Source organism: Hirundo rustica, chromosome 14, assembly GCF_015227805.2.
Source record: "Hirundo rustica isolate bHirRus1 chromosome 14, bHirRus1.pri.v3, whole genome shotgun sequence".
NCBI lineage: Eukaryota > Metazoa > Chordata > Aves > Passeriformes > Hirundinidae > Hirundo > Hirundo rustica.
The window spans coordinates 2,383,712-2,410,608 of record NC_053463.1 but is presented as its reverse complement, the minus strand read 5'-3'; the positions used below and the strand labels follow the sequence as shown (position 1 = coordinate 2,410,608).

Below are 26,897 nucleotides of genomic sequence, written 5' to 3'. Positions count from 1 at the left end.
TTTTATCTATATATATAATTTTTTTTTCTTTCTCTCCCTCCCCCCTCACCCCCATCCCCCGGCGCGGCGCGGGTGGGGCGGGGGGCGGGCGGCTGCAACCTGCCGGCCGGGGCAGGGCCGGCCCCCGGCGGGCGGGCGGAGCGGGGCGGCGGCTGCCATTGGCCGCGGCGCGGAGCGACACCTGCTCGGCTCCCTCATGCGAGTGACACCGGGGCTCGGCGGGGATATTTGAGGCTCCCTCCGGCGCCGCCGCCGCCACTCCGCGCTCGCCGCCGCGCCGGGCACATGCGGTTCGCGGGGCCGCGGCGAGCAGCGCGCTGGGCCCGGGTGCGGCACCCCGCGGGGGAGGACGCGGCGGCGGGGGGAAGGCGCGACCATGTGCGCGGAGCTCGGCGGAAAGCTGCCGGCCCCGGCGCTGCTGCTGCTGCTGCTGCTGGCCCTGGCCGCGCTGCTGGCCGGAGCCCGGGCTGCCGCGGGCGCTGAGGCCACGCACCCGCCGGAGGGGCCGCAGGACAGGACCCCGCAGCAGAAGGGTCGGCTGTCCCTGCAGAACACAGGTACGGCCGGGGGGGGACCACCGCGCCGGCCTCCGCCGCCTCCCCCCCATCCCCTCGCCGCTGCGAGCCGCGTCGAGTTGTGACAGGCGTTTTTATTTCGGCGTCCGGCCGTCAGGCGTAAATCATCGCGGGAAATCGGAGCTCGCTCCTAATTACCTTCGGAGCCCGGCTCTGCCAAGCACGTGTTGCCCGTGCGCGGCCGCGGCCGGAGCCCCGCCGAGATGCTGCGAGCCCGGGGAGGAGAAAGTTTTCTCGGCGCGGCGTTCGGAAGCGGGCGGAGGGCCGGGGGGCAGCCGGGAGGGCCGGGGGATGACCGGGGCTCTGCCTCCTCCGGAGGGAGCCGGGCAATGATGCAACGGGCAGGGGGTTTCTCTCCTCCTCTCCCGCCCCCCGCGCTCCCTCCCCCGGGCATTATCTGCCTAGGAGGAGAGAGCTGGGGCGTGCACTTGGCTGGATCGCTTCCCAGCCGTGCAAAGAGAGAGCGCGGGATCCAGACGCTTCCCTTCCCTCCCCCTCCTTCATCCCTCCCCCCCTCTTTTCTCCCTTTTCCCCCCTTTTTTTTTTTCTTTTTTTTTTTCCTTTTTTTTTTTTTAACACTCTCCGTGCTGCGAGACGTGTTTAAACACACACGAGCAGGAATGCACGAATGCCCATTAGGGACTGCCACATGTGAATCACGGCACTGTGCAGTTCTCAGCACGCTGGAGCCAGGACATGTGATCCCGGCGAAGGGTTTGCATCCGGATGCCAACACAAGCACCACAAGCCGCTCTCCCGGCCCCGAGAGCGCCCGGCTCCGCGCTGCGCAGCGCTCCACAAAGGGCTCCAGTGCCCCTTCCCCCCGCCCCGGTGCGGCTGTGTTTGCGCAGCTTTTCCCTCCGTGCCTCGCACAATCCTTCGGATCCCACCCCGGGGCTCCCCCGTGCCACCCCCCAGATGAGCTTCAGGGCAGGTAGAAAGGGGAAAAAAAAAAAAAAAAGTAATAATAAAAAGGTGGGAAGACAAAATAAAATGTGCGGCTGCAGCGATTTGGGTTTGAGCTGGTGGAGGGTGGGGGGAGGTCGTGAGAACTCCGGCGAGGCTCCGCATTTCCATCCGCGGCTCCTCTCTCTGCCTCTGCCTTGCAGCGGGTGGAAATTAGACCGAAAGTTGCTGTAAAGACTTGCAAATGGACCGCATGGCTGAGGGGGAGGCTGGGGATGGCTGAAACACGCTGCGGTTCCAGGGGGATTAGGCTGGCTCCCAAGGGCGAACTTTAATTAAAGGTACCACAGGGCACGGAGTACAGGAATTCTTAGCATCCTCAGTTCTGGTCTAAAAGCTGCCCCTGTTTAACTTTATCCCCAGGCTTTTTCAGCAACCGCTTTCCCTCTGGCAGTACTACTACATCCATTTTTTTTAAAGGACCAGATGCCGTCGTGTTAAGAATTAGATTTTTTGGGGGTTGCTGGCGTTGGGTTTTTTGTGTTTTTGGTTTGGGGTTTTTTTTGGTTTTTTGGGGTTTTTTTGAAAGTGAGTATTAGACAGCATTTTTTGCAGTATTACATAACATCTGAAAGGACAGAATACACACATATGTAACTGCTAGCTCCACTACATCTATTTTATGTACTACGTATATAAATATAAATCTTTCCTATTGTTTTCTGCACAGCTGAGCACACAGTTGCATCTTTATGCAACTCTTGATGCAAAGGACTTTACATATGGGTGGGACTTTTGCCATTAACTCGACAGACATCCTGACAGGCAAAACCCAGTGGTCTGTAAAAAAAACGTTGTGCTAAATGGCCAGAAACTTGCTCGAAGTACCAAAACTGAAAAAAAATTTGGCTGGGTGGGTTCTGGGCTTCTCCCTTTGGCACTTAAGTTTGCTGGGGAGAGGGCTTTGCACCAGCCAGAGAGCAAAAAATCATGCCTGTCCTTTGCTCCTGAGGAATTCAGGAGCATGAGACAGTTCTCAAGTGAAATAGCTTGACGTAAGCACAGTGGATTTGGCATTTACTTCTTGGATATCACTTTCATAACGTAATACACCCAAGTTTTGGCCTAATTCCTGCGAGAAACGGGCACGCTGCGGGTCCGATTAACCCCTGTCACGCATTGTTCTCTCAAACTGATGTTGGTAGCAAAACAACTCCGTCTCCCCTACCCACCAGCAGTTCCTGTGAGGAGTTCTTCCAATTAACTCTAACCAATGCTCATTTTAGCTGAAATCCAGCACTGCCTGGTCAATGCTGGCGATGTGGGATGCGGAGTGTTCGAATGCTTTGAGAACAATTCTTGCGAGATCCGCGGCTTACACGAGATCTGCATGACGTTCCTGCACAACGCTGGAAAGTTCGATGCCCAGGTAACGAGGGGAGGTGTCCCACCTGCCTGCTCGCTTCTAACACACGCTCGCCACGTACTGCAGCTCCTTAACACAGCTTTGCACCAAAAAATTCCCAGGGCCAGCCTGCTTTTGCCGTGATCTGCTAACTCGCCGGGAGTTTTTCTGTTGACAGCTGCAGAATCAGGACCTCAGGACAGTAATAAAGCAGCGGTGTGCAGCCTGTCCTAGGAGACAGGCTGGCTGTAGCTGCAGCTCCCTGTGGATCCCTTCCACCTATACTGTGCCCGGGGTAACTCCAGCAGATCCCTTCGTGGAACCAAGCATGGTTTCAAGAAACACTGCATGGCTTAAGCCTCTACACCGTGTTTGTTCAAAGCCATCTCCGAGAAGCAGCTTGGGCTCCCAGTTCATGTAGAATTATCTCAGTGTTTCCCAAGGGGCTGTTGCCAAAGTTGGCCCTCAAGACTCGCACACAACCGGCCCAGGCAACCTCCTAAAGCTGCTGTACCCAAGCAAGCCTTGGGTTCGAGCGCAGACATTAAAATACGTTACTTCCATGGTATGTGGTATTAAGCTTGTCTCCTTCATTTTCTCCCCAGACCATTTATGCATCATTGAGACATCCTGTTATTATGTCTTGTAAACCTCCTCTCCCGTTTCAGTGTGGAGGGAAGGGAACATTCCGACGGGCCAGCGGCATTTGGCCTCGCCAGGCAGTTTACAGAACAGCTTGACTAAAAGCACCCAGCTGCAGTGGTGCTGCTATAAAAGCGTGGCACAGAGCTGTCCTCAGGATCCTTGTCCCGTGAGGGGTGGTGGGAACACCCAGCAGGGAGCACTTCCTTGAGGTGCTGGAGCTTTAGGTTCAAATGCTCAAGGATGTACGAAGGGCCTGGCTGCTCCTTAAAACGGGAATTGCTGCTTTTGTGGCTATCTGAAAACCTTCAGCTTGGTTTCCAAGTGGCTTCCAGAAAACGCTCGTTTCTTTTTGCCCAATGTTTCTGTCAGTGAACGGAGCTGACCAAAGGAGTGGGGAAGGAAAGTTGGGAAGGCAGGGAATGGTGCCTGTGGAGGCTGAGAGTAGCCACTGGTGCCAGATCCCCAGATACTGCTCATCAGACACAGCCTGTTTCACATCCAGGCTGTCTCCAGTGCAGAGCAGGAGATTTAAACCCCTGGAGCTTTATTTAACATGAAGGTGACTTTAGCCTCTGCTGTGACATGGCTTTTCACAGCTCCTCTCTGTATCATCCCCAGTTATTTCAAGCTGCATTTAATGACAGGACCAACACTGGCCATTTTCTGCTCTCTGCTCTGAAACCTGAGAATTGATGTCAGTTTGGGTTTATATAAGAATTCTCTTTTTCATCCCTATTTGCCTACTGTGCTGTTCCTGAGGGGAAGGGCAATGCCTTTGGTGTGGGAAGCACAAAGGGATGGAGCAGCTCTTTGATGGGCGAGAAACATTTCTGGCTTGAAACAATTTGGGGACAACATCTGCTTGCAGGTCTGGGGGAATCTTATTTAGCTTCAGTGGAGCTGGGCCAGTGCACTCTTGGGATAAAGGGGAGCAAGGATTTGGTCTTCATGGAGCACCTGCAGGAAAGGATCTGAGGGTGGTGAAGAGGTGGAGGCAGTTCAGGAGGCTTCCCTGGGACTGTGGCTCAGCAAAGAGCAGAGCAGAGCTGCAGGGGCCAATAAAAGAGGAGAGGAAGGGACAGGTTTAGCGCCCACCAAGCAACTGAGTGAAGGAATCAGAGTGGTTAAAGAGGTGCTGCTAAAGCAGCTTTCCTCCACCTTGTTTTTTAGCTTCTTGGTGTGATTTTATTAATCTCACTTAGAATTTCTTGCAATAGAGATGAAGACACTGCAGGATTATGATGATGGTGATGATAATTAGTGCTGATTTGAGTAGCTCTCTGAGGAAGAGAGTACTGATAGCTGGGGAACAGGGCAGGTGCATATAGATCGTGCATACATGTCTCTGGGTTTGTAAACTAATTTTAAAATGGAAAAACGAAACCCTGCAGTTACTGGATGAGTATCTGCTTGTGGTCCTGAGGAGCTCAACCATGCCCTCTCCTTTGTGTGAGCCTGTTCTTCTGCCTCCCTGGAAGTTAAGCCAGGAACTCCAGCACTGGATTACTTCAAGGTGCTTTTGCTCTTTCCCTCGTCAGGGCAGAGGAAACCTCAGAGCAGCAGAGAGGAAGCCCTGGGTGTTTCAGGTCCGCTGGGATAGCAAAGCTGGGCAACTTGGCAGGGTCTTTAAAGGCAGAGAAACAGAGAAGAAGAAGGGGAAAGCCATTAAGGGATATCCTTAGCACTGTAATAACCCTTGACATTGTCCTGCAGAGAAGCAGCTGGCTGGGCATAAATCAGCTGCTGTGCTTAATGGACAAAAATACAGACCTACTCCATTTCTTTCCTTCTCAGGGAAAATCCTTCATTAAAGACGCTCTGAAGTGTAAGGCTCATGCCTTGAGGCATAAATTCAGCTGCATCAGCCGTAAGTGCCCTGCCATTAAAGAGATGGTGTTCCAGTTACAGCGGGAGTGCTACCTGAAGCATGACCTCTGCTCTGCTGCCAAGGAGAACGTCCAGGTCATTGTGGAGATGATTCACTTCAAAGACCTGCTGCAGCATGAGTAAGTGCCTCCGTGCTGGTGCAGTCAGAGCGTGGGAGCTCCTTCCAGGAGTGCCACTGGGCTGTGCATCTGCCCAAGAGCTGTTTCACCTCCTCCTGGCCTTAAGCACCTCTTGTTTTCCCATGCAGAGCGCCGGGGTAAAGCTCTCTTTGCGGGGCCCCTTGAAAGTTTGTGCACCAGGGGTGAGGTGAGTGGGAGCTGGATCTGCCAGTCCCCTTGGTGCTCTGGCAAATGCACCGTCAGTGTCTGCCATTTCCACAGGCATCTCACAGTGGGGTGTTTTTTTCTGTTGTTTTCTGAGCTCAAAGGCATCAGTTTGACCCCTGTATCCTGTTAGAGGTGACAGCTAGGGAAGGGGGAAGAAGGTTTATGCAAAGTTGTCAGCAAGATGATGATTTCTTCTTTAAATACGCACTTTGAAATGTCTTGTAGTTAATTGTCCCTGAAAGAGGTGCAGTCCCCCAGGTAATCTCCCATTCATCTTATTCTTTATTAATCTCAGATGCTTTTTAATAAAACATGGGGTTGTACAAAATGAAGGCACAAGTCAGATTTTTGAGGACTTCATTCCTCTGACTGGGAGCACAGCTGTCCTCCAAGGAATGGCAGGCACAAATCCTACTTGGAACTGATCAAAGCTGCTACATGACAGCAACAAACCAAGCACAAGCTGTTTGCACTGGCTCTTTGTGCACAGATGCAGAAATCAGAGCCTGTTTTTCTTGCAGGTGAACGTCTCACTCCTGAAACAAGAAGGCTGAGCCACAGCCTGGCATCAGGCTTAACCTTAGAGCATCTTCCTCCCACACCTCTGTGCCTTGATATTAGCACAGAAACTCCAAATCCCAGCAGTCAAATGACAGACAGTTTTTTGGGTTTTTTTCACTGAATCACTTCTTTGGGAATTTCAGCCTTGCCTTTTTATTTTCCTCACTACCCAGAGGAGCAGTGCTCCGATTCCCTCAGTGCTGAAAACCACCCCCCAACTAATATTTCAGCTGCAGTTGCAGGGAGACGCTTCGAGGCCAATTTACTCACATAAATCCTGTGCTGTGGTTTGTTCCAGCTGGACATGGTGGCCTGAAAGCAAGGCCCTTTTCCCTGGACATTCCTGAGGCTGGGATCAAAGGCGTGGCTGGGGGCAGAGCTGCTGTGCCCAGGGCCACGGGCAGAGGGAGAAGGGCAGCAGGGCTCCATCCTGCCCAGCAGCACCTCTCTGGGCACTGCCTGGGCTGTGTCAGCAGCTATAAATCGGGTACTTGGCACCAATTAATCCCCCCCCCCATCATTTGGGGATGAAAAGAGCTGTGCGAGCCAAAAGCCTGTCTGAGGAGGAGTGAGTTATCCTTCTTTTATGAACAGGCTCAAAGCAGGAATGCTCAGAGGCAGCTGCTTATTTCTGGGGAGCCGAACTGGGGGGTTGTTGGTTGCAGAAGAGAGGGTCATTCAGCTGAACACCTATAATTTGCATGATCTCATTTAGCGCTTCCTACGCTCCAGCATCTCCCGGAGCGGGAGCTCGGCTCTCCCAAGCGGGACTCCCCAAATAGAACCAGCCAGCCTCCTCCCCTCCCCTAAATTTAGAGGCCATCTCTGAAGCTCTTGAACTAAGGAACTTGTTCGAGATCAATAGGCAAGTGTGGCAGGGCTGGAAATAAAATCACGTCTGCTGACTTGCAGCCTTGTGCTCAGTTCAGGTACTCTGGTCAGGCCGGCTGAAATGCAGAAAGTAAAACAGGCAAGGAGAAATGGGCCAGTATTAATCCGCAGGGCTCTGGCAGGCTCTGAATACCTGAAATATTTGGCAGCTGAGCCGCTTTTTAGTCATACCAGCGACCTTTTTTCTTACGAAGATTTCTGCAAAGGTTATGCCCAATTTCGAGAACCCATTTCTCGGCCGGCAGGGAGGTTTATATCCTTTTGCTGGGTCACTTTGTATGCAACGTGCTCAGCTCCCTCTTATCTCCCACTTTACATTTAAAACAAAAAAAACACCCTAAGAGCAGAGGAGCAAGTGGCAGCTCTCAGGCTCGATCTCTGTTTTGTTCTGACCGTTCTCTCCCGATGAGTGTTGGGAACACAGCGAAGCCTCCTCCTGAGTCAGCTGTGGGGGTCAGGCTGATTTGCTATGGTGGAAGTGGTGACAGGCCTTGGCACGTTGGTCCCTGCTGCATTCCAAGTAACTTTCTTTTTTTGTTGGTTTTTTTTTTTTTTTTTTTGGAGCAGCAGGAACAATCCAACCATGGGAAATATTTTGAGATAGGGGAATAGGTGGCTCTCTGAGATTAGCGACTCCGAGTGAGTTTAAGCGGTTGGTGTGAGTTAGACGCTGATCATAATCCGTTGGTTTTCCTCATCTCTTCTGCCTTAAGTTAATGAGAAGAGGTTTAGGCTTGTTCACAGCCACCAGGGCTGGTGGATGGGGGTGCCCTCGAGCTGCACCCCCACCCCACACAGCCACGACTTCTGACCCCGGGCGGCTTTCCACTTGTGCTGTGGATGGTTCCTGCCGTGGAAGATTTTTAAGCACGTCCTTCTGGGCCTGCGAGCAGCTGAGCAGTTGTGTCAATAGACAACATCAATATTGACCCACAAAACTTGTGACCACAACTATTTTAAAATCGCTGCACTCGGTGACCTGTGGCTGAGGAGCCCGAGTGCCTGTGCTCGAGCTGCTGCTGCCTTGGGGACGCTCAGGGGTGGGTGGGAGGCACAGAGGGGATGGAGCCAGGACACGTCTCGAGGCCTCGTTTGGCTGGGAAAAGGTGGATACTGAATGCTCTGTAGGGAAATGAAGAAATAAAACTTGGTGTGGGAAGGAAAAGTGCCATCAAAGTGGATTCCGTTTGTCTGAGCTCTGTTCAGGCAGATCCCGGGTCCGGATGGGATCTGTGATGGAGATCAGCACCCAGAGATGATGAGGAAAGCCCGAGGATCTGTAGCTGAGTATTTGTTGCTTTCAGAGAGGTGAGAAAAGGCCTCCCTCTTGCAGACTGGTGAATGCTCTGTACCTGCCATTCACCCAGAGCCTGCTCCGTGAAGCTGGTGGCTCTGGACAAGGAGCAAGTGTCCTTTGCCTCGTGTCCTGAGGAATAAAGATGGGAGGCTACGGAAAGAGATGGAGGCAGAAAGTGTGAGGCAGTTCTTCCCCTTGCCAAGCAGGACCACATCTGTTCCTCTGGTGAACATTCCAGTTCCCCCAGAGTATCTCCAGGGGGAGAGCAAGCAGGATCAATCCAGAGAGGCTTTGAGAGGTCGCCGCCGTGCATTTCCCGCAGCAACACGGCTGATTAGAATACGGGATTTTCCATAATTAACGTGGGCAGAAGCGCTGCTGAGTCGGGGGCTCACACCGCTGCCTTTGCCGTGCCCGGGGAGGGCGAGGCAGGTTCTTCCCCGATCCCCTGGGATGCCTTTTGACTTCTCCTCTCCCCGCTCCCTTCGCCTCCAGGCCTTACGTTGACCTGGTGAACATCTTGCTGACCTGCGGCGAGGAGGTGAAGAAGGCAATAACGAGGAGCGTCCAGGCCCAGTGCGAACAGAACTGGGGAAGCCTCTGCTCCATCCTGAGCTTCTGCACCTCGGCCGCGCACGGAGACGCCGTCCCGGGAGCCGAGAGGAAGGTGGGGGAAGGCAGCAGGGCCGGTGCTGGCCGCGGGGACATGGTGGCCCACGCCGACCCCGAGCACAGGGAGAGCTCGCGGGCAGCCAAGGGGGAGAGAGGTGCCAAGGGCCACTCCAACGCCCGGGCCAAAGCCGGGGGCCACGGGCCCAAGGGGGCCCACGGGATCCTGGAGCGGGCGGAGGAACTGTCCGACTTCTCCGACATCCGGAGGTGAAAGGAGGCGCCGGCTCCCCCTTCCCCCCCCGCAAACCTCCTCCGTTGAGTTCCATCCTCCCCCGTCTATGGACATTCCAAAGCATTTCCCATTCAGAGGTCGAGCACAGGGCATTGCGAGATATCTCTCTGGACCTCTCGGCATCAGTGTGTGTGTATATAGTAGCAAAGGGAGAGCAGTGGCAGTGGGTTATCGATCCGGCAAACTCGGCGCTCGGGTGGCAAAAATGCCTCCGGCTAAATTCTTTTCCCCCGGTTTTATTTTATTTTGGTTTGGTTTTTTTTTATGCAACGGACATCATCTGAAATTTCAGGATCTTGTTTGGGGGTTGTTGGGTTGGGGTTTGGGGTTTGGTTTTAGGGTTGGGTTTTGGTTTTTTTTTTTTATTTTGGGTTGGGTTTTGTTGGGTTTTTTTTCCCTTTGGTCTCCTTGGCAGGGGAGAAGGTTCCAAGCGGGCTCTGCCAGGCTGCATGCGGCTGCTTGTGGCTTAGCACCTCCGAAGGTTTAGGGCACAGCCTTACAGCAGATGGCTGAATTCCAGGGGGATTTGGTTTCTGCCTGTGGCTGGGAACGCCAGAGCTCAGGGCTCTCAACGTGAAGCTCTCTAATGAAGGAGCTGTCCCGTCTCTGGCACAGGAACCGTGTGGTCTGGAGCTCCACCGCTTTCCCTGAAGTAACTTCTGAGCCATTGTTCCCACCTGGATGACGCTGCCTGGTTTTAAGTGCCCCCCGTTAGTTTTTACAAACAAGTGCATAACTTGACGCTTGCTGATCACAGAACCATACCCAGTCACTTCCAAGGCAGGTAATCAGCTTCCAGACAAGGCAATGTGACTGTTACAGACTTGCACAGGGTGGAGGATCCCCCAAAAGCATTCTCATGGACCTCTGACAGCCCTGTGCATATTCTCTGCTTCCATCTGCCCTCTCAGTGATGCAGGTCTTCCACCCTCCCAGCCCAAGCCTCAAGGGGCAGGTGTGGGCTCAGACCCTATAAATCCCCATGTATTTCGTTCCTATTAGGGCTGCACTGCAGGCCCATCAGGAGCCTGCCTCTCCTTTGCAGTGTGGTGTGGTTTGCTGGGATGTGGAGCCCCACTCTAACCTGCCTACAGCTTGGTTTTATCCAAATGCCAAAGACAAGGAGAGGGGATTGACTTGGGTTTGTTGTTTGTTTTTTTTTTTTTTAAATTCTTGTGCAGGTAAACGATGACCAATCTCCACAGAATGGGTTAATAAAGGTGAAGAGTGTCAAGAGCTTATTGTCTTTAAGCAGTTTCAGGTGTGAATGAGGTGTTTGGCCATATCTCTCCTACCCCCTATGCAATTGTTACTCTCAGGTTGCAGCTCTGCAATCCTATATTCCCAGATATCGTACTGGAGGTGGAGGCTGCAGCACCCACAGGGACAGGAGGGTGAGCTCTCAGCTTCCTCTAGAGAAAAATGGGAGGTTTTTCTTAGAAAGTGGGAATCACACCGGGGATTGGAGCCCTCTCATTTAGAAAGTTGGGGAGGAAAGCTGTGGGGGCAGGAAGGCAGTTCAGCAGAGACAGAACGTACCCAGTGAGCCAAGGTACGTCTTGCTGCATGGTGGGAAGGAGCTGCATAAACAGGAGAGGAGGGTGTTGGAATTTGGCTACAATTTCCAACTCAGATTTCAGTTCCTGCTAAGTGAGCACAGCTCCTAATAGCTACATTCAGGGTTTAATGCAGGGATCCACCCGCAGAACTTGGAGGCACTGCTTTAAATAGCAGCCACGTAGGAGGCAGGAGGGGACAGTTGAGTTGAAAAGGTGTCTCTGTGATCGCCAGGTCTTCGCTTGAGGACGTGGCCTTGATCCCACCCGATTTTAGCAAAGTTCTGTGGTGGAATTTTCGTTTGGTTTCAGTGGGAAGAGCTGGGATCAGGCCAGCAAAGACCGTGGTGACGGTGCAGTGAGTGTGGCATCTGCCCCGCTGGTGGGGCTGGTGACAGCTCAGCCACCCCTGGGGCACCCAGGCTGCCCCACAGAGCAGCTTGGCTTGGGCATCACTCTCCTGGGCACCTCCTCTGCTCCAAAAACCTGCTGCTGGTACCCTAAGAAGGTTTCTCTGTGCCTCCGTGGGTTCCCTGCAAGTGTCCTCTCCCTTTTGGTGGCACAAAACCACCACAAAGAACAAGCTCAAACCAAAAAGACAATCCAAGCATTTTAGCACAAAATATATATATATATATATATATATATACAATTAAAAAAAAAAAAAAAAAAGCTAACACAAACCAGAAACAACAGCTTGCTACCAATGTTCTTGCATTGAACTAAAATAAGATCCCTCTGTCGTCAGAGGTCTCGATTCATCAATGGGAACCAAACAGAGATCTACATCTTTGAATGTCTCAGTCAACATATCACCTCAGCATGCATACAGTTTTATTTGTATTCGTTGGTTCTGTGGGGAAAATTGTGCATTCCCCTTGTTTAGTCAATGAAAATCGGGGATGGGGAGGGTGGGAGGGATTTTTGTATAAGGCATCTTTTTTTTTTTTTTTTTTTTTTTTTAAATTCCTCTGCGTGTGAAGATTTTATGTGTTCATCTACTGATTCCACATATGCTATTATTGTAAATATTTAACATTTCTATTTATTATAGTGTCCCCATTTAAAAAAAGAACACTGCTGGCTATGATAATTTAAACGTATGTCATGACCTGTGTTGTATATATTCATGCCACTAGTATGGTTTCTTTTTTTTTTCTTTTTTATGTTTAAAGCTGCGTAAATATAGTTTTATACAGTTCCATAATGTTATTGACAGCATAAATCATTTATTTATTGTTAAACCTTTCTTTCATATCTAACAGATAGGGTGCGTTTTACCTGAGATTATTTTATTGTGACATCTACATAGCCTTAATTCTTTAGGGAAAAAAAAAAAAAAAAAAGGAGGAAAAAAAAGAAGTCCATTTAGATACTGTATGATGCTTTAATTAATATTCCTTATGAACTTGCTGTTCGTGAAGGAGGTTTAGCTTAAAAGCCAAGGTATGAATGTTTCCTTTATGCTTTGCATCTGGAATGAGCCTTGTTCTGGAATGAAAATACTGCGAGAGAAGCAAAACGCCTACAGGAGAAAAGATAGCAGTAAACCCTGGAAAATGCTGTCCTAACTTACAGTGCTGAACTAAAAGGAGAGGAAAAAAAAAAAAAGAAATAAAATAAAATAAATAAACAAAGACGAACTGTCCTTAATTCCAAATCTCTGGGAGAAAAAAAAAAAATCAAAAAACAACATACTAGTTTTATCTCGTGTAGAGTTTGCAGCCAAATAAGCTTGTAAATAAAGAAAATGCATATGGCTTTAGACAAAGCTCTGTACCTTTCACACACTATTATTTTCCTTAAACACTAATAAATGTTTTGAATAAGTCTGTGGCTGGGGTTTTGTTGAGCTGGAATTTCGGCTGCTGCGAGATAAGGGGGCAGGAGAAGCCCCCTGGAGCTGCAGCCAAGGGGGCAGAGGTGGTTTGGCTGCTTTGTCCCCACAGGCTGGCAGGGACAGAGGGACACGGGCACAGAGCCACCCCTCCAGAGCAGGGCACGGACCTCGTCCCTCCTGTGTCACTCCCCAGGAGATGCAGACCTGGCTGCCCTTGCTGCGGCACCTGGAAGCTTGGGTCGAGGCAGGAAGGGAGATGCGGGATCAGCTCAAGGGGTGAGGTTCCTGCACTTCTCAAGCTCAGGCAAAGCCCCTCCAGGAGGTTTGCCCATGGGCTGGGGTCGCTGCAGCTTGTCAGAGCCACCTCACGGCTTCGAATCAGCGGGTGCAGGTGGGGAAGGAGCAGGGGCTGCAGCTGCTGGGGGTTTCTCCTCTCTGCCCCGATGATCCCGGATTCCCGAAGCCCCTCGGGGGCTGGCTCGGCCGGGCTGGCTTTAGGCACAGCCCAGCCTCCAGCAGTGCATCCCGGGGGAGCCAGGGAGCGGAGCTGTGGCTGACCGCAGCACCTGCCTGTGGCCGAGGTGTTGGCAGCCCCCAAAGCCCCAGGAGCTGGATTCCAGCCAGAGCCATTAACAAATACAGCAGCAACCCTTTCTGCAAGCTGCAGGAGCTGATAAGATTCGTCCTGCGCGCATGGGAGACTCGGTTCTTGTCACACAGCAAGTTACCCCTTCAAGGTTTTGCCCTAAAACCAGAGGACATCCATTTTCGCTGCCCACTGGCAGCTGATAATAACCTCTCAGTAAGCACCAGGCAGTGGCTCTGTGCAGGGATGTCACAGGAGCTGGAATTCTCTCTTAAATCAGATATCGAAATCTTAGATGCTTACTGGAGTTTCAGCAAAAGAGAAGAGTGAAACCCTGAGGTTTACAAAAAGCAAGCTGCAGAAACAGTCCTTTGTGTTGTCTCCAAAGTCATTTTAATCAGTGTCGGGGTGTAGCCAGCAAAGGGATGGGGAAATTATGAGAAAGCACCTCAGAACATAAAGCACTGTGGGTTGTTTTTTTTTTTTTTTTTTAAAGCTGCTTGCATGAAAAAGCACATTTTTAACACTCCTTCTGTGGGGTTTAAAAATAACTAATCCAGCCTTTGGATGAGATGGGCTTCACAAGCCTAAATGTGATTTGCAGCAATGTAGGACCTGTAGCGTTTCTCTGCCTGTAGGTGCAGCAGCTCTTTATAATCCTGTCACGGGCTGTCAAACACCAACGGGAGAGTGCATCCTGCCAGCAGAGCTGTCACAGAGTTTGGTGGGATGTCAGCTCAGACCAGCCTGCACTCAGGCCACAGCCAAGGAATAACTTGTGCTGGACCCTCCGCTGGCATTCGCCATCCCAGAGGAATTTTTTTAAACCTTTTTTTTTTTTTTTTTTTTTTTTTGCAGGAGCTGCTCCTCACCACCACGGCTGCGATGCAGCTGAGGTGGCTGCATTCTGCCTCTACCACCCTCCCCACAATTTCAACCAAAAAAAAGTTATTTTTCATCTCCTAACGTGCAAAACGGCGAGCCTGCACCCTGCTCCCAAAAGTGGCAAAGGTTAGCGATGGAGAAACGACCCCCAGCTGCCCTTAGGGCATCGCGTCTCACAAAATAGCACAGTCAGTCACAGAGCGCTGACATTAAAAAGTGCAGAAGCACAGGGAGAAAAGGAAACACTAAAACAGACTGCAGAGCAAGGATTCTGCATTGCACAACCCACTAAAATATGTTTAATACCAGCTACAAGTCTGCTTCGAGGCTGGAGTGATCTCCCTTCAATTTGCTCCGAGCCGCTTTACAAGCGAGGTGAGGAAAACCAAACCCAGAAAATTCAAACTGCGAATGCACATCCACACACAGGTCTCAGCCAGCTGAGCAAACCCCACCAGGAGTCACGCTTGCGATCCATTTGGTCTTATCCCTCTTTACGGGCTCCCTGTCTTGCCTCCCAAAAGAACAAAAATTAATTCCAGATATTGGCTCGCTCCGGCATACCAAAACATTTACAAATGTATATGGCAATTTACATATGTCAGCCCACACGGTGAGCTGAGTCAGAGCCGCTGCCAGCGCTGCTGCCTGCTCTTCCCAGGTTCCCAGGTCCTGCCCTTCCCTCTCCTCCTTTGCCTGGAGATGCCAGGAGAGCCCAGGCAGCTCCAGAGCAGCTCCGTGCTGCGTCACGCCCGAGGAATTCATCGCAGCGATCTTCCCAGGTGAGGGAACGGTTAAAAAGCTTGCTGGGAAGCCTCTCAGCAGAGCATTTTCTAAAGCTATTTCCTGACATCTCACCAGAAACACAGATCCCACTCAGTTTTCACTGCTAGTTCTGTTCGTGTTTCCACGCTCCCCTCGGAGACTCTCGCAGGAAAGGCTTCTCTCGCACCTGCTCCAGGCACAGATTTGGCTGCCTGCTCCCCCAGGGATGAGTTCAGCACGTCTCCAGCCTGGAGCAAAGCCTGAGCCCTCCCTGTGGCCAGCCAGGAGTGAATTGTGGAGAGGGGATGCCAGGGGGTGCAGCTGGACCCCCGCAGGAGCTGGAGTTCCACTGGTGCCTCCCAAAACCTTTCCCAGGTCTTTCCTGCAGCACCGGCACCAACAGGTCCTGGCACGGGGCTGGGGCTGAGCATAACCTCGTAATTAATGAAATCCTCACCGTTTTTGTTCCTGGACGTTTTCTACAGGAACCTCCCAGCCGGTGGAGCATTGGGTTTTGAAATGAAAACCTGGTGTCTTCCTTCACATTCCTGGGAATGTGAAATGGGGACTCGAGGGTTAGAAACATGTCAAATTACGGGCAGCTGCAGGGCCTGAGAATTCCTGTCTCCGAGAATACTGCCTGTGACAGCCTTAACCTTTCCTGCAAATACCATCCTTCCCTATAAAAACGTGGCTCGGAGTTTATTTAGAAATTCTTTTCAAGTAAGGAGCCGTTCTTTGGAGAGCCTGCCGTGAGGTTCTCCGCGTGGATGGGGGCTTTTTTTAAGGAATTCTGCTGGAAGGAGGCGCCCCAGGGGCGGTGCTGGGTACGCTGGCACGCACCTCGGTGACTCTGGTGACACCACGGGCACCGGCCCTGGCGTGGTTCTGCAAGGGGAACCTCAGCGGGGTTTGGAACCAGGGCAGGAACAGAGTGCCCCCGTGGCGCAGGCAGCACCCTTGGGAACAGCAGCTCACGGGAAAGCTAAACCCAGGCTGCTTTTTAACCCAGCGCAGGATCAGCCCTCTGCTGTCGGAGCCACGATGGCACCAAATCCCTGCTAGAAGCCCCGCTTCCATTTCTCCTATCTTCTGGAGTTTGTAGCTGCTTTTCTGTATCCCACAGTCACACCGGGCTACATTTGTCACCCATGAATAATCCCACTTACATTGCAGAGTCTCTTCCTACCCTGGAGAAAAATGCAGTGGGAGGTGTGGGGAAGCTCAGTGAAAGCTGACAGCCAGGAGAGACTGGGAAAGGCCTACAGAGCTCCTTATTTAGATGTCCTATTTTAAGATAAAATGAAGAGGAACTGTGCACATTCAGCATTTTGCTAAACTGACATGAAACCAAGTCACTACAAAATCGGTTTGCAGAGGGATGCAGTGCACATGCTTGGAGCCTTCTGTAAAAATATTATTATTATTTATGATTGCAGTAGCTCCTGGCTGTCAGCAAGCCCCAGCCTTGGGGCTGCTGATCCGTGTATCACCGGAGAGAACCCCGGCCAAAAAAAGATTCCATTGGTAGAAGGAAACATTGCCCTTTGCCTCGCCATGCAGAAAATGAAGTAGTGCCTGCCTGGGCATTCAGCATTAACAGGAATTACGTGGTTTTCTCCCACCTACACTTGCTGACCCAAACGCTGCCACTAACTGATGATGAGTCTGCAGAAGCTCGTTAAAAGCGTTTCAGCCTGTACAGAGCGAGGGATTTAAAGCGGCCAGGATGGTTTGGAGGGGGCAGAGGACGCCCAGGGAGGCTGGAAGTGCTCTGCAGCAGGACAGGGCTCCCCAGGGTCCCGGCAGCCCACGGCAGCGGCAGCTGACTCTGCAGACTCCTGGGAAAGGAGCTGCGGCTCTGTGTGGGCCATGGGCTGGGGAAAGCTGGCCACAGCCACCAGCCCAGGGCTGGGGAATGAGTCCGGGACAATAATTAAAGGCCCAAACTTGGGTTCGTCAAAAGCTCTGCTAAAACAACCCCATTGATGATAATAGCAGGACATTAGGGTTAGGCTTTTGCCTAATCACCGAAGCTTTCCTGACTCTGTAGGCTTATCAGGGATATTCTTGTCTAAACCAGAATAGAGATGAGGCTGAAAATAATCTGTCCTCAAACTTCCCACGTTCAGAAATGCCTGATCTGAGGCACGGGGCTTTCATGCAGCGCTCCCTAAGCACAGAGCGTTTGCAAACCATGGAAAAGCAGGAAATCCATAGTGCCTTTCCACAGGATCCAGAATCGTACCACGCTTCAAGTATGACAAAGATAAGGCTTTCAAAAATCTGCAATAAAGTTCACCAAGGTTTATGGCATTATAAAGCTATTGCTTGAATTCTGGTCATCCTTCTGCTGGTCACTTATCACAGCTTTAGCCCAGCCTGGAAAAAAGATCAGGCCCTCTCTCCAAAGGAGAAAAGACAGCTGTACCTCCCCAAGGAAAATGGTAGCGGGATGATACCACTTCGAGGGCGGAAATATAGTAATTATTCTGAGCAATAGCACAGAAATCAAAAACCTGAAAGGGTGGAGTGAGAAAGGAGCAGAGGCAGTAGTGAGAACATGTGATGGTGCCAGTTCAGCGCATAAACTCGTTTAGGAGCGTGCTTGGAACAAGCTGTTCTTAGGGCAGTGCCAGACTGACCAGAGACGAGAGCAGATTTCAGTCCAGTTGACCAACAAGCCGGTCAAACCCTCTCTCGTGCCACTGCCAGCCAGCCCTGTAAACACTGGAGGTCAGATAAACATCCAAATGTTGCAATTTATTGGATTCACATTCCTCTGGCGATTCACCTATGTTTTCTTCTGTCGGGACAAAGGGTTGTGGGCAGCTCACGGGAGGATCATGTTCTCCACCAGCACGAGGCACGGGCAGGACACGGAGGGCAGAGGCTGAAATGAGAGGCCCCGACTTTACAGGAAAAACAAATCCCCAGTGCAGCACCCATCCTTATCTTCGAATGAAAAACGCCAGCGTTCTCCTCTCTGAGCAATTCTCTACAGGACGAGAAGATGAACCAACACAAAACCTTTCAGGGCTCACAAAAGCAGGTGCTGCCTCCAAAGGTTGGCTTTGGAGGCACATCAGCAGGGAAAAGAGGGCTTTTCCAGGGCTTTTCCAGGGCTTCTCCAGGGCTTCTCCAGGGCTTTTCCAGGGCTTCTCCAGGGCTTTTCCAGGGCTTCTCCAGGGCTTCTCCAGGGCTTTTCCAGGGCTTCTCCAGGGTTTCTCCAGGGCTTCTCCAGGGCTTCTCCAGGGCTTCTCCAGGGCTTCTCCAGGGCTTTTCCAGGGCTTTTCCGGGGCTTCTCCAGGGCTTTTCCAGGGCTTCTCCAGGGCTTCTCCAGGGCTTCTCCAGGGCTTTTCCAGGGCTTTTCCAGGGCTTCTCCAGGGCTTCTCCAGGGTTTCTCCAGGGCTTCTCCAGGGCTTCTCCAGGGCTTCTCCAGGGCTCCTCCAGGGCTTCTCCAGGGCTTCTCCAAGGTTTCTCTAGGGCTTTTCCAGGGCTTCTCCAGGGCTTTTCTAGGGCTTTTCCAGGGCTTTTCCAGGGTTTTTCCACAGTTTTTCCATGGCTTTTCCAAGGCTTTTCAGGGCTTTTCCAAGGCTTTCCAGGGCTTTTCTAGAGTTTTTCCAGGGCTTTTCCAGGGCTTCTCCAGGGCAGTGGCTCTCTGCAGCAGGCACGGCGTGTGCTGAAGCAGCGGCAGCAGCGCAGTGATGCTCTGGGGGCTGCAGGGACGGCGCAGGAAAGGCAGGGTCAGCTCAGTGCAGGAGATGCCCCAGCCCTGCACGGGGCCCTGGCTGCCACGGCGGTGCCGCAGGTGCAGCCGCAGCCGTAGTAAATCTTGCACAACCCCTGCTCTCGTCCGCTCGAGGTCACACACCCCCAACACCCTCCGTTCACTCCTCAGGCAGAAAAACAGCGGGGCCAGAGCCAGGGAGCCTCCTGTGGCGCTCGCTGATGGCACAAAGCTGCCTCCAGTGTGTCGTTGGGACGAACCAAAAATTATTCTGATTGGCGTCTTACAAAGCAACGGCACGAAAGCGAGGAGTTGGCGCTGGTTTCTCTTTATCAGACAGGTGAAACCGGCGCCAAAATGCAGGCCAGGAAGGACAGCCCCGCTGTCTACAGGCTTTAGAAACAGATGCTAAAGCCCAGCCAGGGTGGGGGAAAAATCTGTGGGAGTATTTGGCAATATCTCCGTATCCCTAGTGAGGAACCGCAGAATCAGGCAGGAGCAGGGTGGGATTGGATCAGCCCCACAGGAACAACCCCAGCTGCCTCTGCCTCGTGCCCTTCAACAGTTCCCAAAGACAGGCCAACCATTCGCCAGGAAGAGGCCCCGGAGCGCTGATGTGTTGTTTTATTTCTGGCTTTGAACTCCGGGACCTTACCGGGTTGCTGGATGTGGTGTCGCTCACACCAGGTGGATTTTCCCGGGGTCTCTGTTGCGGCCCTGGGAAGCTCTGCTTTCCATCTGACAGCAGCACAGCTGAACCAGAGGGATGCAGAACTAATCGTGGGGAGGAGAAGGGAGCCAGAAAGGGATTCCAGCAGCACGGAAAACCGGAGGGGAATGCCGGAGCCGCGCTATCTGCGATCGGTATCTGTGAGCCTTCATTTTCCAAGAAGTAGCGATGATAAGGCAGCTCTGCCCAGGTGAAAGATAGCAGCAGGGCTAATTGTAGCTGAGCAGGCTGATTCTCATGGCAGTGCTGTTATCTCCCCGGATTCCAGCTCCCAGCGGCTGCTGTCACTGCTCAGAATATCCAGCAGCACAGAGAGAGAGGAAGGGAAGGGGGTAGAAAGGAGAGGGGAACGGATGAGGAAGAAAGGAAGAGAGAGGCAAGGAACAAGCGGAAAGGAAAGTGTGAGAACAGACAAGACAGGCAGGGGGGGAACGGAGAAGGTAGGGAAGGATGAGAAGGCGAATGGGGACTCTGGGCTGCTCCACAATTCCCTCTAACAGGGGTTCCAAGCGGGTGGAGGAGAAATCGCTCGCTGTGGGTGTATTTCAAGATCCAAACTCAGCTCGACCCTTCCCTGAGGACACCCATCCTCTGCACGCAGGGGCTGGGCTTGTCTGGAAGGCGCAGGGAGTGCAGAAATTACTCCGGAGACATCACCTCTCATCACTGACTGCTAATGAGCTGCTAATGAGGCTCAGCACAGCGCGGAGGGGAGCCTGCTCCGCTCCCCAAAAACTGCCCCGGGAGCCAAGGGATGGATGCGCCTGTCCGGAGGGAAGGGAAAGCCAGGACACAGAACTTCGTACGCGCTGCCACCACATCCCGCCATCCCCGCATCCATCCACCAATTCTCCGCTCCCCTCCTCCTGCCCGGTTCCCAAATTTTGGGCATCCCCAGCTGCGGGCGCCGGCCAGGAGGGAACGCGCTGTGCCCGTGCTGGGCCAGCTGGACCTGTCAGACCTGCTGCAGGTGGCCCTGGTGGTTATTACCCTGCTGACAGCCAGGTGAATAAATACACGGTGCCAGAGTGTCACCCGGGAGGTGACGCTGCCGCAGCCAAGGATGAAAGGAGCGCCGGGAAGGGACCTGCCCAAAACCACGTAGCACAACAGCAGCGCCTAGCAGAGGACAGAAGGGGTTTGTTGCCCACAAACACAGGTGGTCAGGAGCCAGCTGATACGGGTTCTGTTTTCCAAGAAGTCCACCTGGCGCTGCAGGTATGGCCCGGGACCTCCTGCACGCTGCTGGTGGCTTCCTGCAGAACAAGAACCACTCCTGGAATTGCAAAATGAACCCGGAGCCGTGCTGGGTGCCCCAGGTCTCCTCACGCCAGGCTGCGGCTCTGGGAAAACATCTCCGTCAGGGTTTGGAATCAAAATCCTTTAGGTTCAGATGGAAAAAGTCCAAACCCCTGGCAACAACTCCTAGAGCTGTGTGCTTCAGGAATAAACCTAGGGGAGGGTGAGGGTAGAAAATAAGAAATCCTCCCCGGTCAAGATCAACGCCAGCCTGAAAACACCTGCTGGGTTATCCACAGGCAGCCCCTGGGGGCTCTTGGTGGAGATCAAATTATTAATTTTTTAAAAAAATTTTTATTTCTCCTACTTGCATTTAAAATGACGTCAGAAATAGAATCAAAATTACGCCATCATCTCTTGAAGTCCTCTGCACTGCAGAGAAGAACTGCACAAATTATGCACGATGACAAGGTTTTAAAGGAAAGCCAGACTGCTGAAATGGTGGAAGCTGCACACCGTGACCTGGACATGGCAAAAAAAACCTCAGCAAATTTGGAGGGAAATAACTTTTACTGCAAATACAGAAAAAATGATCAGAATTGTTCATTCCGATTTATTCAATCAGTTTGAGTGGGGTGCTTTATCATTCAGGTGTTAATTAATGAATTGGAAAGCAAGAAAGTTTATTTTCCATTTCCAGCCATGAAGAAGTCCAAAATATATTCCATTACTAAAACTGCGAAGACCTTGACCACCAAAAATACTTCATTTCACTCCCTACCTAAAAATTCCCTCAACAAATCAGCTTTATACAGGGAACCGGCCTTCATACTCTTTATTTTTCATCTGTAGTTGACACATTAGATAGTTAATATAGATAATAATTCCTCCTCATGACTTCTTTTCTGAATTCCTGTTTCCATCCCGATAAATTTCATAAATCATGAAAGAAAACCGAGTCTTGCCAAAAAAAAAAAACAAACCAACCAACCACATAATTTTCTTATGGAATAAATCGCCCTCCTAAAAATCTGAATAAATAAATAAACACTTGATAAATGGAACAAAGCAAATGCATGCAGGTATGGCAAATTCAGAACAAAGGTGGTGCAGTTATTTAGGGCTCTGACTGACATCCCCTGGCCAACCACAGCAGCCCAGTTTAGGATCCCCACTCCTGGAGCAAACCCTGCCCCACGGCACCCTCGCCTCCATCTCGGGAGGGGTTTGCTACATCAGCTGGAGCCATTGGCAAAGGTCACGCTGTCCCCCACAATAAAAACCAAAATCAAACAAGTTTTGAGACTGGAGGGCTGCAAATGCAGCTCGTCCTGTCCCCGGGGGGGGAAGTGGGGCAGTAACATCCTGAATTGCTGCCGTGAGATTCCCCAGAGCGCATCAGCCGGGAAATCCGACTGCAAAGAAAAACAAAAAGTTATTTCCTGCAAGGAAATAACCGCATCCCACATCAGCCTGGGATTCGAAAATCTTGATTTAAAGCACGACCATGTCAGTGAATCCCTTGGCTCCGGAGCAGCCCCATGCTCAAACTTTCCGTCCTGGGAAGGAAGGAAGGAAGGAAGGAAGGAAGGAAGGAAGGAAGGAAGGAAGGAAGGAAGGAAGGAAGGAAGGAAGGAAGGAAGGAAGGAAGGAAGGAAGGAAGGAAGGAAGGAAGGAAGGAAGGAAGGAAGGAAGGAAGGAAGGAAGGAAGGAAGGAAGGAAGGAAGGAAGGAAGGAAGGAAGGAAGGAAGGAAGGAGGAAGGAAGGAAGGAAGGAAGGAAGGAAGGAAGGAAGGAAGGAAGGAAGGAAGGAAGGAGGGAAGGAGGGAAGGAGGGAAGGAGGGAAGGAGGGAAGGAGGGAAGGAAGGAAGGATCCCCCAGAGGCACAGGGACAGGTTTGGCAGAGCAGGTCCTGTCCCCCAGAGCAATGCCCACCCACACTCGCTCCCAGAGCCACAATTCCCTATTCTGCAGCACCATCTTCAGCAAGAGGGAGGAAAGCACCTTCCACAGGCGGCAGCAGGCAGGGGTGCACCCGAAGGACCTGTAACCAAACCCAAATCTGAACCAAAACAACGGCAAATGGGAGGTTTGGATCAGGGATGAGGAATGACAGCATCCACAATCCCAGAAAAAAACTCAGCACAGCCCAAACTCAGGAATAATTTGTGGGATTCGGTATTTTGTTGTTGGATCTCCTCTGCCCTCGCTGCCCTTTTTCTGCCTACAGGAAAGCAGCACTGGGCTGTTTTGCACCCAGCTAAAACCAAGTTATCTGCCAAATTCTCTTCCTGAGTTTGCTCCCAGCAGAGCCCTGCAGCAGCCGCCAGCCTGCCCTGCACAGCCACGTCCACGCCAGGAAGGGAATGTGAAACAAATGGGGTTTGCCCGGAGCCTAAAAACTCAAATATGGCCCCACAACCTCTAACGTGCTGTTCCCCAGCCCCAGAACTCCCACACCCACTCCCATGTGGATTTAGAGCCTCAGGAAGGACAAAAAGCCCTCTGCACTCTTCCACCTCCCAGCTGCTCAAGCCACGAGCATGGGGAGAGGGCACAGAGCAGCTGGAGGTGTTTGCTGCGGGTTTTCCATCTGTTTGATGAAATTCCCAGTCAAATCTCCTCATTTCTGGAGAGGAGCTCAGCTCTCTCCTGTCAGCATCCAGATTTCTCATGTAACTCTGAGGGTAACAGCAGAGGAGGTGGAAGCGCTTAAAATAGGAATAATATTAATTTAGAACCTCCAAAAAGATGGGCAATGGGTTCTGAAGCAGCGGAAACTTGATATTAACTATAAATAAACTTTGAGATATTACTTCAAGAGTTATTTTAGTAAAAGAAAATAAAATTTAAGAAGGCTGTTTTCAGGAAAGTTACACTCAGACCACGTGTGTCATTAGTTCTGAAGTTATTGCGGGTTTTTTTTAGGAGAAAAATAATTCAAACGGACCAAAATTACCGGTCACTAAGACATGAGATTTTTTTAATCTCCATTGAAAGAAAAGCAGAACAGTGAGCTGCTGGGAGGGAGAGCAAAGCTCCTCCTTTTGCACGCTCAGGGAGGATCTGTCCCTCTGTGTCAGGCAGAGTGGGTGGGAAAAACAAAACAAAACAAACTTATTTCTACTGAAGAAAAACCAGAGGAGGGTGAGAACAGCCCCCGTGTCGAAGCGTTGACTCTCGAAGCCGAAGCTTTGACTCCCTTTGGCAGCACCAACTTTTCCCACACAGCCACAGCTCAACCTTTGTGCAGCAGTGGGAAAGGAGCAGAAATCCTCTGAATTCAGAGAGCCGTGCAAGCCACAGATTCTGGGTCGGGACGACCAAAATCTCGGGCGTTCTGTCAAATTTCCGGGGTGGGAGTTTCTTCCCGTGCATTTTCTTATTCATAAATCCTCTTTTCCTCTGAGCTCCAGAGCTGCAGCTGGGAGCGCGGCTCCCGCAGCCCTCATCCCTCATCCCTCATCCCTCCCTCCCTGCAGTTCCTTCCTGCTTTCACTTGAAGGCAACCTTGCTCTGCTCACGGGCGGGGAGAGGAGCCGGGGGAGCGGCGGGGCTGCCGCAGCCGCGGGGATCCCAAAATCCCGGGATGGCTCCGGCTGGTGGGGGCACAGAGGGTCCCTGGTGCCACCTCCCTGCTCCAGCAGAGCACAGGGCACAGCAGCGTGTGCACACACCTCTGGAGCATCCCCAGGGAGGAGGCTCCATCCCTGGGACGTGCTCAGGGCTCGTTCAGTGCGCAGGAAAAGGTTTTCCTGGGATCGGTTCCTGCCCGTTCCTCTTGTCCCGTTGCTGGGTCCCGCGGAGCTGAGCTGCTCGGAGCCCTCCCTGACAGGTGTGACAGGGCTCAGACACAGAAAAACAGCTTCATTCGCTTTATAAAATCCCATAAATCGATCTTTGAACGTGGCTGGGTTTCCACGTAACTCCTGTGAAGGGGATTTAACCCCTCTCTGCCCACAGCCTGCGAGGAGCAGGGAAGAGGATCAGGAGAGCAGGGAAGAGGATCAGGAGAGCAGGGAGGAGGATCAGGAGGAGCAGGGAGGAGGATCAGGAGAGCAGGGAGGAGGATCAGGAGGAGCAGGGAAGAGGATCAGGAGAGCAGGGAAGAGGATCAGGAGGAGCAGGGAAGAGGATCAGGAGGAGCAGGGAAGAGGATCAGGAGAGCAGGGAAGAGGATCAGGAGGAGCAGGGAAGAGGATCAGGAGGAGCAGGGAAGAGGATCAGGAGAGCAGGGAAGAGGATCAGGAGAGCAGGGAGGAGGATCAGGAGGAGCAGGGAAGAGGATCAGGAGAGCAGGGAGGTGGATCAGGAGAGCAGGAAAGAGGATCAGGAGGAGCAGGGAAGAGGATCAGGAGGAGCAGGGAAGAGGATCAGGAGAGCAGGGAGGAGGATCAGGAGAGCAGGGAAGAGGATCAGGAGGAGCAGGGAAGAGGATCAGGAGAGCAGGGAGGAGGATCAGGAGGAGCAGGGAGGAGGATCAGGAGGAGCAGGGAAGAGGATCAGGAGAGCAGGGAGGAGGATCAGGAGGAGCAGGGAAGAGGATCAGGAGAGCAGGGAAGAGGATCAGGAGAGCAGGGAAGAGGATCAGGAGAGCAGGGAGGAGGATCAGAAGGAGCAGGGAAGAGGATCAGGAGAGCAGGGAGGAGGATCAGGAGAGCAGGGAAGAGGATCAGGAGAGCAGGGAGGAGGATCAGGAGGAGCAGGGAGGAGGATCAGGAGGAGCAGGGAGGAGGATCAGGAGAGCAGGGAGGAGGATCAGGAGAGCAGGGAAGAGGATCAGGAGAGCAGGGAGGAGGATCAGAAGGAGCAGGGAAGAGGATCAGGAGAGCAGGGAGGAGGATCAGGAGAGCAGGGAAGAGGATCAGGAGAGCAGGGAGGAGGATCAGGAGGAGCAGGGAAGAGGATCAGGAGGAGCAGGGAGGAGGATCAGGAGAGCAGGGAAGAGGATCAGGAGGAGCAGGGAGGAGGATCAGGAGAGCAGGGAGGAGGATCAGGAGAGCAGGGAGGAGGATCAGCAGCTGCAGGGGAACAAACGCAGGGGAACAAAACCCCCCCTGCCTTGGCTCCTCTCCTCACCTAAAGCATCGACAGCCGCCACGACAGCAGGGACAGCTCAGTTCTGAGTGGGGCCAGAACCAGCTGGAAAGTGGGACATTTCCTAATCAGCTGTCCCCGAGGAATTTTATCCTCGGATCCTCACGGAGCTGGTTATCTCGGCCATTAGTGAACTTGTGAGGGACAGGTGAGATACAGCAGGCAGGCAGAGGGCAGAGGCACTGGCTGTCCTCAAAAGCAGGGGATGAGAGCAAGCAGGCAATTACAGACTTGTCTGTGATGCCAGGGAAAAGCACCGGGAGAAATAAATACCTGGAGGGAAAAAAAAAAAACAACCTAAAATGAACAGCAGGGCCTGAGAAATGGTCAGCGGTGAGTGGTGCGTGGTAATGGGGTTTGTGCAGAGGAAAAGGATAAAAGGAGGTGAAATATAGAAGGATTTAAGGATCCAAGGTTTTAAATTCATCTTTTCCATGAATTTCAGGGGACAGACACATTGATAAATTACACATATCCACTTCTCGACACTGCTTTGGAAGGAGCAGCCAGCAGTTACTACATTACTGCGCATGAAGCTGCATTTCTGAAGCCACTCTCCAAAGCAGAGCAGTATTTAACATTTTCTTCTTTTCCTTCTGCTCAAAAGGACCATCTGGCAACAGATTTCTGGAAGGAAGCCTTTTCTCTGGTTTCTGTTTGGGGCCAAACCTGTGCCAGCTTCCAGCAGTTCATGTGATTCAGGGATGCAGAATATAGTTCTCTTCTGAAACGTGCGTGGGCTTGGAGTCAAATTCAGGCAGTGAAAAGATCTGGTGTGAAGCAAGCTGTGGGCTGCAGCAGAGTTTTCTCTCTGTGCATGCTATGTGCCAAACTAGAGAGGTTTGCATCCCTTCCCCTGCAGTCTCAGGCCAAATGCTGAATTCTGGATATTATTTATCCCCAGTTATTTTACCCGCCCTAAGCACATCAAACCTGCCTGAAGTCTCGTTTAAAACTCCAAGGAACTTTCATTTGGAACTGTGAGATGCAAGATCCTCCTCAGATTCAGCAGGGGCAATTACAGTCAATTAAATTTTCTTTAAAAATAGAATAAAATCTCTCTGCAAGAAGCC

The 26,897-nt window shown here is 52.0% G+C and overlaps 1 protein-coding gene across 1 annotated transcript; it reads left to right on the top strand.

Annotated features, from left to right (window-relative positions):
- Positions 1–376: 376 nt before the first annotated feature.
- Positions 377–11,848, top strand: STC2 (stanniocalcin 2). The gene is made up of 4 exons (XM_040077860.2): positions 377–557; positions 2,768–2,910; positions 5,326–5,537; positions 8,989–11,848. Exons 1-4 carry the CDS (start codon positions 377–379, stop codon positions 9,374–9,376), a joined length of 924 nt encoding a protein of 307 aa, XP_039933794.1. The 3' UTR covers positions 9,377–11,848.
- Positions 11,849–26,897: the final 15,049 nt, after the last annotated feature.